Source organism: Arachis duranensis, chromosome 10, assembly GCF_000817695.3.
Source record: "Arachis duranensis cultivar V14167 chromosome 10, aradu.V14167.gnm2.J7QH, whole genome shotgun sequence".
Classification (NCBI taxonomy): Eukaryota; Viridiplantae; Streptophyta; class Magnoliopsida; order Fabales; family Fabaceae; genus Arachis; species Arachis duranensis.
The window spans coordinates 6,874,899-6,886,621 of record NC_029781.3 but is presented as its reverse complement, the minus strand read 5'-3'; the positions used below and the strand labels follow the sequence as shown (position 1 = coordinate 6,886,621).

At 32.4% G+C, this 11,723-nt stretch overlaps 1 protein-coding gene across 2 annotated transcripts; it reads right to left on the bottom strand.

The window, feature by feature from the left end:
* Nucleotides 1–5,590: 5,590 nt before the first annotated feature.
* On the bottom strand, nt 5,591–10,345 carry LOC107468821 (WD repeat-containing protein 55). 2 transcript variants are annotated; one of them, XM_016088192.3, is made up of 16 exons: nt 10,140–10,345; nt 9,406–9,539; nt 9,261–9,293; nt 9,079–9,143; nt 8,902–8,989; nt 8,736–8,808; nt 8,284–8,390; nt 8,099–8,141; nt 7,945–8,001; nt 7,321–7,397; nt 7,124–7,172; nt 6,990–7,036; nt 6,831–6,904; nt 6,634–6,689; nt 5,836–5,968; nt 5,591–5,753 (listed from the first exon to the last, which is right to left on the bottom strand). In XM_016088192.3, the coding sequence occupies exons 1-16, from the start codon at nt 10,302–10,304 to the stop codon at nt 5,677–5,679; spliced, it is 1,278 nt and encodes a 425-aa protein (XP_015943678.1). In that variant the 5' UTR covers nt 10,305–10,345; the 3' UTR covers nt 5,591–5,676. The 2 variants fall into 2 exon arrangements, with proteins under 2 accessions (XP_015943678.1, XP_052110919.1); XM_052254959.1 differs by having other exon boundaries at nt 9,406–9,516; nt 10,140–10,287.
* Between the last annotated feature and the right edge of the window lie 1,378 nt (nt 10,346–11,723).

The following is an 11,723-nucleotide window of genomic DNA, read 5'->3' as shown; positions in this document are numbered from 1 at the left end:
CATTTGATTATGAAGTTTTATGAAATTTTGGAGTTTGAGTGTTGTGCATATTATGTGAAATTAGTGTAGATTGAGTACTTGAGGCATTGAATTGAGTATTGTTGGTGTTTGAGCTTAGCGGAGGTAAATTTGGAACTTGGACTTGGTGGACTTCAAGTTTGAGAGTTTGATTTTGACGTCATTAAGGTACGGTTTAAGTTTCATTTAAATACCATATAATATAGTATAAAATTTTAGGCTAGATGCCCCTAGGATTAGGTTTGAATTGCATATTTAGTTGGAATAATATGTGTAGTTGAGATATTGTTGGAATTGATGTTGGAAGGTGATTTGTGTTTTTATGAGTTATATATATATATTGAATTGATGAATATTGAGTCGGAGGCCGTGAAATTTAGGCCAGAGGTCGAAAAAAGATAAGAATGGTAAGTAGTGATTGAATTATGTGATGTTGTATGAGATTGAATGAAAAATTGGTATTAAATGTGTGGAAATTGGAGTGATTGATGGAATAGTGAATATGTGAATTGAGTTGGTTTGAGGTCAATTTGTTAAGTGAAAATGGTTTTCGCTTGTGAATTTTTGGAAAAGTTGGTAAATGCTGTTTTTGGTTAAAGCTAATTTTTTGCCAACTTTGGCAGACCGTATCTCAATCCTCGGAGTTAGAAATTTTACAAAACTAAATTTGTATGAAAATTCATTTATCAATCTTTTCAACGGTTCAAGAATGGTTGAAAAATAAATTTTGTGAAAATAGATATGAAGGTTTGAAATTTGGGCTGAAAAACTGGTTTTTATAATATATCAGCTTGTTCAAGTTCTGGTATGGCCTGCGTATGCAACGAAAGTCGTGTACGTGAGCAAACACCCTGCTGCCCAAACCTTCTGCGTACGGAAGGTGGTCTACGTACGTGACTTTTTGTCAAATTTACACTCATGCGTACGTGAGCATGTGCATGCATACGCGACCACCTCTGTTTTTTGGAAAAGTGAATTTTTAAGTTCTTAACCATTTCTCGAGCCTCCTAAACCTATATAAGTCTCGATAAAGGTTTAGAGCATGTGTATTTAAGGATAGAGGAGTTAGGAACGAAATTAAAGGAGTTGAGTTAGTGAATTAAATGAAAATGAACTATGAGTATAAGCTATTGATAATTGACGAATGAATAGACGAGTTAAGGTTGAAGATTCCCTCTCTCATGCTAGGCTTTAAAATGAGTACAAATATGTGGATAGAGTGATATTAATATTGAAGGAGATTGAGGAGTAAGAAACTGAATTAATGATGAGGGCTTATGAGTAGTTACTCATTGAATATGAAATTGACTGAAGAAATGAATGAGTAGGCAAGCTGAGGTAGAGGATTTCCTCTCTCATGTTGTGATTATGATTGAAGAGGCAATGAGATTCATGTTGTGAGGACGGTGGTGTTATCCTTTTCACGTAAAGGTGAGTCAAGATTGAGGATTCTTTCACTTGCTGTAATAAACAAGTTGAGGTCAAGGATTCCCTCTCTTGTTGGGATGGACGAGCATGAGATTGAAGATTTTCTCACTTGTCGCACCAAAGAGTTGGATTGAAGGTCGATGATTTTCTTTGGTTTAGTTCTGTAATTATTAATTTGAAGGTCGGGTATGTCAGTTGCGTTGAATTGAAATGAGTTTCAAATTGAAAAGGTGAGGACAATGGTTGGATCCCGCTCACAGATTTACAAGTTGAGATAGAGGATTCTCTCTCTTGCTGAGATGAACAAGAGGAGGTTGAGGGTTCCCTCTCTTGTTACGGTGGGCAAGCGAGGTTGATAATTCCCTCTCTTGCTACATCGGAGAATTGAATGGAGAAGGTTAAAGATTCCCTTCTATTTGATTCATGGTTGTGGTGTGAATGAGTTAGGTTGAGGATTCTCTATCGTTACATCACAGCCTCTCTTTAAATGGGAGGTTGAGGATTCCCTCCTGGAAGGTTGATGATTCCCTTCATGTTGAGAGACGATATCTAGGTTAGTTATCAGACATGTCGGGTTTAGCTATACAACTGACAGATGAGTTCATTGGCCATAGGGCAAGCATACATCATATTTCGTTTGTTTGAATTATTTGGGTTTGCTATAATTGCCTTGTTTTGTCTAATTGTACATGCTACATTATTATATGCTAATTTCCTTACTTGCATTGATTTGTGTATTACTTGTCTGCCTTACTTGTGTCTGTAAAACTGAGAGGTCCCTCATATTGGTGTCGGTTGACGCTGAGAGTTGTCCTTGTTGAGATGGCATGACGTAATGGTTGAATAATAAAGGTAAATATTGAATGGGATGATTTGATCTCCTGGGTTAATGCAGTGGAGTGATTCCACTTGCTACAGGCGAAAAGTTAATGTGTTGATATAGAATTGCTAAGTCGAATCATTTGAGAGCTGGTTCTGATTTTGAATTTATTCTGTGGAGAGTGGTGAAAGTATGAGAAATGTTGAGTTAGAGTTAGAATCCCCTTATGATAATTACCTAAATATGGATTAGTAGGAATTTAGGATGGATATGATGAGGTATCGAGTTTAAGATTGTTTAGTGAGTTCGTGTTGCCTTATGTAGTATCTATTTAGCACTTTACCGTACTGGAAATCTATGGGTCGGGGGTTCTTATTCCTTATATATCTTCTATTTTTCAAATGCAGATCCTGGAGCTCAGTAGTGAACTGTAGTTCATCTGAGAGATGGTGAAGCTTATTGGACTTATGTTTTACATTTTGTTTAGAATCTCTCCGTATTTATTTTAAAAAACTTATATGTATGTATTTATTTATTTTGGGAAATTGCCTATAGAGGCCTTGATGTATATTTTGGGAGAGATAGGAAACACTGTTGTCAAACTGATTTTATTTCTATAATCCTAACCGGCCTAAATTTCGTAAGTTGTGACTAGTAGCTATTTACTTATGCTTATATATACATGTCCCGTCTTTATTCTGTTCTTTCTTAATGCTTTATTTTATATCGCTTTTTGAATGTGTCTTATCTTCGGTTCCATCGTCGATATGTGAGTGTTCCTAATTCGTGATTTTATTTTACTCCTTTTCAATTTTCTCGTTTAATAATTCCATTCAATTAAATATATATATGTACTATAAATTCACCTTAAGAGTTGTGCCACTTTATTATCATTAACTTATGACTTGAATATGAGGATTTAAATATTAGAGTATTACAAACCCAACTACGACCTGACTATCCTCCCTATGGCTTCCTCTCTTCAAACTTCTTCTCTAGAGATTTGTGGTCATTGGTAGAGAGGGTGGATTGATAGAGGATAAAGGTGATTTCATAATGGAGGGGATAAGGTGATTTAATAAAATGATCATTTTAAAGATAGTTGTAATTTTCAGGATGATTTTAAATAAAAAATATATATTAAGGATAATTTTATTTTACCCTAAATCATAGAGACCGAAAGAATACTTATTCAGTTATTCTCTAATAATAATAATCCACATTTGATTGTTCCCACAGGCACATGTTCGTTCGTACTCTCCCCCTGCCCCTGCAAACCACCAGCACCTATGAAGAAGGGTGCTCCACCAGTGGCTAATGACCACTTATCTAATTCAGGGAGTGAGAAGGATGAGGATGGACCAAAACTTACTTTGAATTTTTCTAAGCCGAACGATAAGAACCCTGATGACGATAGTAATAGGGAAAATTCGTCTATTAGTAGACCTTACATTTAGTACGATGTTGTTCGCTCCATGATATTTCATAATGGATTTTAATTATTAACAAACTCAAATTTAATAATATAATTAATGTGTCATCTGATATTTATTCAAGTGTGAAATGTACCAAGGAATTTTTCTTTAAGTAATATAAGCAAATTCGATTGCTTCTGAACTTGATAAAATGATTAAAATCTAAATACTAAAGTATACAACTTTAAAAGCTAAGCTTGAATGAATAAACCACCTCAAAAGCAATCTGGCTACCTTAGAAGCAACATAAGACACTTTTAAACGTGTTGTCTCATTTTCTCTTGTGAAACTGCTGAAGGCGCAAAATGCTTATCTCAGAAAGGCATCCATAGTTCCATACAAAATATGTTTTGCCTCCAACATTAAAATTTGAGCACACAAAGAAATCGAGAGTGAGCGAGTAAGAAGGATCGAGCCAAATACCAATTCAAAATTGAGGAATCACGCTCCAATTAGGGGAGTGGATCCTCCCAGTAAAAAAAAATTGAATGGTGTTCAATGTTTAATCTCATTCTTTATTATTCTCTCTCTTATTTATTTTTTGTCCCACTTATAGAATTAAAAGTAAGAGATCACACTTTATTCTCTTAAATGTTAAAAAAAATAGAGAGATTCCATTTAGCTTATGAGACACTTGTGGTGTAATGAAACATTTACTAGTAAATTATTATATATTAATAGATATTTTCTTACAAATTTTATCATAATTATAAGTAGATAAAAATTGAAAATTCATAAAGTGCACTTATCCAAAACGGAGAAGATCTAAATAATTAATTTTTCATAATTACAAACATTGTTTTGGGTCATGTCAACGGGCTAAAAAACATCGCATCTGATAGATAGGGCAGTTCGAACCGTTAACTGTCTAAAGAAAATGATATTACAAATTTTTTAATCCAATATTTTAGTCAGTAAAAAATTGTTTACTATTCTTTCATGTTTGGCATAGGTTGGATATTTCTTGTCATCCTTTGGATTTGAAGAACTGGTTCTTGTATCATAGCAGAGAACATCCGTTCAAGTTCTTTTTGGAACTTTGATGGATATGACGAGTAAGGAATAATGCATCTTTAATCCTCATAAAATTTCGTCTCCGAAAAAAGTGATTTGTCTGGCATTACAACGTATAATGAGAGATTTATTAATTGTGATGCTGGTTATTTTGGTTCGGGTGATAATGTTAGTTTTACTTGTATTATTAGAGATTATAATGAGAGTTGGCAAAGAGGGTGTTTGGGAATGATGGAGAGTAATAGTCAAGAAGAATTGTTTGCTATTTGAAAAGAATATCTCTTAACTTGGGATGTAGGTCAACGAGATGTTATTTGTAAGACGGATTGTGTAGAAACATTTAATCTTGTTACTCAAGATAGTTTTGAGTTTATTGATCCATTAACGCTCAAAATAAAAGATAGCATGCATTAGAATTGACGTATTGACATCCGTTTGATTATGAAAAATGCAAACACGGTGACAAATATTATAACAAAAATGACAATGAAATTACAACTTTCTCACGTAAAACTTCCTTCATTTTGGGAAGAGTTTAAGAATAATTTTAACCGAGATTGTCCTTCTATTTAAGTAGTTCATTTATTTTGTTTGTTTTGTTTTTTTTTTAGTTTATTTCAGTCACACAAAAAAACCCCTCCAATTGAAAGATTACTTGGCTCAAAATGAATGTTTCATACTGAACTTGCTCTAAATTTAGTTAAGACCATAATTCGAAGAGTATCCAAGCTTTGACAAAACACTTATTAAAATGTTGAGGAAAAATTAACAATACCGAAGAATAACACATATAACACCATTCACTGCTATGTAATAAAGAAAAATAAAAACAAAATTATAACGATGCAAAATGCACCCAAGAAAGCCATTTTCATTAAACAAGATTAAGCAAGTTCTCACATTTGAATAATGAATAATTTCCTATAAATCTGCAAAGAAATCGTTTGAACTGCCTAAGGCATGTTCATTATTACCAAGCTTCCTCTTGGTCTTGGTCCCTGCAATGGTAGCAACATAAAATGAAGTATATGATGTATAATATAGAAAATTTTCATATCATTTGAATTTATTAAAATATACCCTTGTTAAACTTGGAAGAATCAGTATCAACATCCATCTCATCATCATCATCATCATCATCACTGTCTCTAGCTCCATCACGGTTTCTTTGCAAATTTCCTGAACCTTGTAAAATATTATCCAAGTCCCATAGCTGCGGAAAAGAAATTTATGAAAGTTAAGATGCTAAACTCATCTGTATACTCTATACAAACCGCAGAACATACACGTATACACAACTAGTTTTCACACTATTATAATGAAGGACTAGAAGACCAATTAAGGAGGAATCTGCTGACAATGTTTGCAGCTAGATAGCTCCACACTCAAACCAAAAGGTCATTAAGCTATCAAAAATGATATTCGTACACCAAAATCAGCCACTAAAATCAGCCACCAATGTATTTGTGTATAAATATATATATGTGATTTAATTTATTTTCAATGTGTATTTGTATTCCAGCGTGTATTTTATACTGGTGGCCGACTTTGGTGGCTGATTTTGATGTACACGTAGCATTACTCTTAAGCTATATACCATGTCATTGTAGGCATAAATTTCTTTGCCTTACTCCTTAAGCTGAAAAAAGATCTCATCATTTGTCTGTTTCTGAATGGAACATATTTTTCCAAATTGAAGTAAATGTTACCAAATATTTGCCTATTCATGATGAGGACTGAAGAGGAAATTCCTTAAATATACTAAAATTCTAACTTAACCAGACATTCTTAGCGGCTAGCGTGAATGAGCAAACAATTAAAGTCGAGCAAGAAATTACTATTAATATTGGAGGGGGAAGAATTAAGGAAATTAAGTACCTTTAACATTTGATCATGAGCAATACTGCCAAGAAATTTTCTATCATGAGAGAATGCTGCAGGGAAAATGAGGGTAAAAACAGAAACAACACCATGGATCAGACTTGCAGCTAGGAGCAAGAAAAGAAAGACGGAGAAAAGGGCAAAATAGTAAGCATGCTGAAATGGTGACAGAAGAGAAAGAGACCACATATTACCTAGACACTCGACAGGATATTCTGAGTGCTCTGCAATCGGCTGGAGGATTCTGTTAGGTAATATCCCAACCAGGCTGAACAAAGAACATATATATACTTGGAATGGAGTACTAAAGAAACAAGAAATTGAAATATAATTTTCATATTGTAAAGTCTCACTTGATAATCCCATTCTCTGATCCAGTAATAATCCTATCTTCATCAAGCTGAGATTATAAAGGAATTATTCAAAACTTTATTACACGAGGTCAACATGGTAGAAAGTGATGCTGAAATAGTCCAAATCTACTTACCTTCAACATAGTATCAATAGAGTTTGGTGATAGATCAACAAATCGGTCACTGTGAATTGGAGCCATTAAGCAAGAGCATCAATAAGACAAAGAATCTAAAAGTCATGAGAAATATAATAACCAATCAATTAATATCTGTCATAAACAAATTTCCTAACATAACCGGTTGTGATTTTCTTTATTCTAAAATCCAATACCTGCAATCCTTGAAGCATCCCCATGAATACAAGAGCAGGACTCCAGTCTGTGATCCACAGACAACTTTCCTACCATTCTGATCACAAGAGAATTAAACATCAACAATATAAAAACAATTTTCTCTATACAAGTAATTCCTCAAATTTCTTTTATATTGTTAAATAATTTTTAGAAGCGTTTTCTAAAATATGGGGAAAAAGTATCTATTTCCTTTCCCATCCATGTTTTATAGTTCCGTCAATTAAAATAGCTCTTCAAAACAACCAGGCTACTTTTTGGCCATTTTGAAGCTACTTAAGATGGAAGTTTTCAACGCTAAAATCAACATAGGATTAAGTCTCTCCCATAATACTATGGCTGCAATTTCATCAATATATATTATACAATGATATTGAGGGAATATTAATTAGCCTCATCGGTATTGTTCCATCAGGAAGTATGCCAAATGCACACATGATAATAACTAAGAATGTTTAAAAATAAGGAGGTCCAGTCTAATAAGAGAACACCTAAATTACATTCTAATATTAACATTAGATAAGTTTTTAAACTCATCAACAAGAATAAATAAATAAGTGTTAAAACCCAGAAGATACATCAAATAGTAACTATGACGAGGATACCTTCATTATAACAACTGACAATAGCTCATCTTCAGAAAATTCAGACTGAACTTGGACCTATCCAAAAGCAGGAAGCGATGATAAAATTCAAACACAACAAACAATAAGCATTTAATTTTTAAAAGAAAAAAGAAAACAATAATATACAACTTACTTTATTTCGCCGTAGATTGCAAACAGATAGAGTCCCATCTCCACTTAACAATGAAAATAAATTTAAAGGCAAATAGATTTTAGATAGCATTTAGATGCCAGTGAAAAGTGTGTGTGTGTGTGTGTGTGTGTGTGTATATATATATCTCACATAGGGCCTTTGAATAAATCTACTGAATTCACTACCTTGTGGCTAATAGTTTCATCGCATCAGATGCAAAAGTCATGTCTGAAATGTAATCTTCATGGACGTCAAATGTATTGCAACAAGAACGCTCCCTGGTATCCCATACCTACAATGAGGATAACCCAAATAAAAAGCATTGAGAAAGCACTCATCCTTTCAACTCCAAAAGTCCAATACATTTGCATTAAAAAATAAGTACAATTTCCAAACCAAATATTTACACTACAATGAGGAAGTGGAATGGTAGGACACCATATTCTATATCCTTACGAAGACCATAGGATCTTCATAGTAGATAATAATTGATTAAGATCAGTTATTTTTTGAATATTAGTGAATAGTGACTAAATTATCACTCATCAGTTATTAGTCTTCTAATATCATAAAACATACTGGATACTGCATGAATATTAACACATGCTCAAAATGTAAAATGACCCAAAACAATTACCTTAATGCAGCCATCATCATCTCCTGAGGCAACAGTTGACTCAGTCAAGTTTATCAACCTGTTAACAGCAGCCCTGCATAACACAAATAAAATTTTCAAAGTTAAGCATATGCATAATAAGCAAGCATAACATAAAAATATCTTAATTGGAATTAAATTCACTCACTCATGGGCATTATCAAGCCGCGCAATTGTAGCTCCAGTTTCCACATCAGTAGCCAGTATGGAACAATCTGGCGAACCCGTCAAAACCGCTAAAACACAAATCACGTCAACCATTTTCAATCAGTTTAAGCCAACTTAACATGCAATATAGAACAAGCAACAATAGAATGAGCATTACCACGTCCACCATTGATGAATCTAGCAGCTCTACAGGACTCAGAGTGGGCATTAACTTCCAACAGCCTTAACTCAAAACAAGCCCAAACAAACCAAATAATCAAATAATGTAAAAAACCATTTTTTGTCCATGTATTCAACAAACAAAATTATTGAAAAGCAAATAACTTCCATAATTTATACCTCACAGGCTCGCTATCAACACTGAAACGATATCTAGAAACACATAACAATTCCAATATAGTTATTAAACACGAAAATTGAAGGAAAAAAATTGCAGAAGAGAATCAAAAGAAAAGTAAAGAAAGAAGCCAGCTAAATAACTAACAAGTGAAGGTGACCAGTGATGAGTCCGGCAGCAACAAGATTATCGGAGGGATGAAAGTCTATGTCGAATGCAAGTTTTCCGAGGTTTATTTCCATCGCCATTTGGTTCTCTCTAGTAAATTGAATAGAGAGAAGCTTAAACCAAAAGAAGGGGGAAAAGCACATTGGAATTCAATTAAGTTAAGAATTATTGCAGTTCAACACCTTGATTTTGAACTAATTAATTAAAAATAAGTTACTTGAATAAAATTAAAAAGTAACTAGATTTAAATTCCTTTCAGAGATCTACACTAATCAAATATGATTTGATGATGAAGTTGATATTAAATCATAATAAAAAGGCAGCCTAACCAACGTGAAATACTCTTTAACCTCAATTAACACATGCAAGCAATCTCTCCTCCTTCATCTTTTCTCCTAAGCTATTCCATGTTTTTCTTATTCCATTAGTCAACCACACTATTTTTATGCTGTCTTAGTTGAAATGAAATTAACATAAATTGAATAGGAAATATGCTCGTCAAACTCGAGGGTCTAACTTGTCAAGTCAATTCACGATTTTCCTGTTCATTGCTACACTAGAATTCAAAATCGGAAATTCCTATTTAAATAACCGGGAAAAAGAACGACAATTAACGTAACAGATATTTAAATTTTAACGTTCAGCAAGAGTTGCAGCTCAGAATTCAGAAACTAATATCACCGTGTGAAGTTCCATTTGCATCGAATGCCTACCGAGGTTAACTGGAGTGATGAAAGATGAACAGCGATGACCAACACTCCGCCAGCGAACAGAGACAGACAAAGAAGAGAGAGGCGAAGCCAAGGAGGGCGAAGCGGCGGTGTGGAAGAGGCTGAGAGGGGGAAAGCGGCGAAGGAAGGGTTTAAGAGTGTGTGCATGTAAACCTAGGCCTAAATGTTTAAATTCAAATCCCCTAAAATCAAGAAATACAAATCGACTTATTTTTGCTTTGTTTGGTTGAGAAAAGAAAATAAGGAAAAAATATATTTCCTTTCGATTAAGAAGAAAAAGAAAAATTGAAGAGTGAGAAAATTAGAAGCAAGTGAAATGATATATTAATAACTTTATGACAAAATATAAATGTTATATTTATTTACGTTTTTATTCGGTTTCAAAAAATTATATTCATAAAGTTCCCATTAAAATTTGCATGCCCTGCTAGATTTACATAGTCCGATGATTCTTTGTGAAATCCTAATTATTTTTTTTTAATTTTATAGTAGAATTATAATTTTTTTTGGGGTAAACTATCATTCTACCCATATATATTTAGGATGTTCTGATAAATATATTCAGAAAAATATAAAAATAACTTTATATCTATAAAAAGTGAATTTCAGTTAATAAAATTATTTAAATCCTAAAAAGTTATTAAAAAATTTTAAATTACTCCTCTAATTTAACCTATCTTATCTCAAATTCCTAACTCTTTTTTCAACTCTCATCCTAAGTCCTAAGACCATCTCCAGTAGGAAACACATCCCAGTTCTTGTTTATAACTCATCTGTCATAAAAAGTAATTTCATATCAGTTTTTGCATCATAAACAGTAAATAGAAACTCAAAACATCTTTCTCTTCTCCATTAGAAGAAACTAACTTTAGTTCCTGTTGTGGTCTCACTTAATTAATTAATTAAAATATTTGAAATTAATGTAATTAATTTTTTTTAATAATATAATTTAAATATTTAAATTTAAAAATAATTCACTATTAAAAGATATTAATATTAAATAAATTCATATATAACAATAATACACAATAGATAATTCGGGGTTACACTAATTTGTAAAATTACTTAATACAAAGAAAAACATAATTAAACTCTATACTTGACCACAAGCATTATAGAATTGTCATATGTGTTCAATCAAGTCCTCCTTCAATTGTCTATGCTGCTATCTATTTCGAAGTTGGGCATTTCTTTGGAGAAATTGATGGTATGGTGCAAAATCTTCCTCTCCTAGCTGAGGTTGTGATAAGTCATTTTCAACATCATCATACTCTAATAGAAGTGTATCTAAGTGGTATATATAGAGTAACAAAATATTAATTTATTAATAATAACGGTAACATAGTAACGGCTAGTTTCTAACGGCTATTTTTACAACGGCTAGTTTTGCGACGGCTAATTTAATATAATAATATAAAATAAATAATATTTAATATTAATTATGATATAAATAATTAATATAAATTATTAATTAAATAAAAATTTAATTATTTAATTTATTTACTTATTAATAAATTAATTATAATTTAATTATTTAATTAATTATTAGTTAATTAATTAATATAA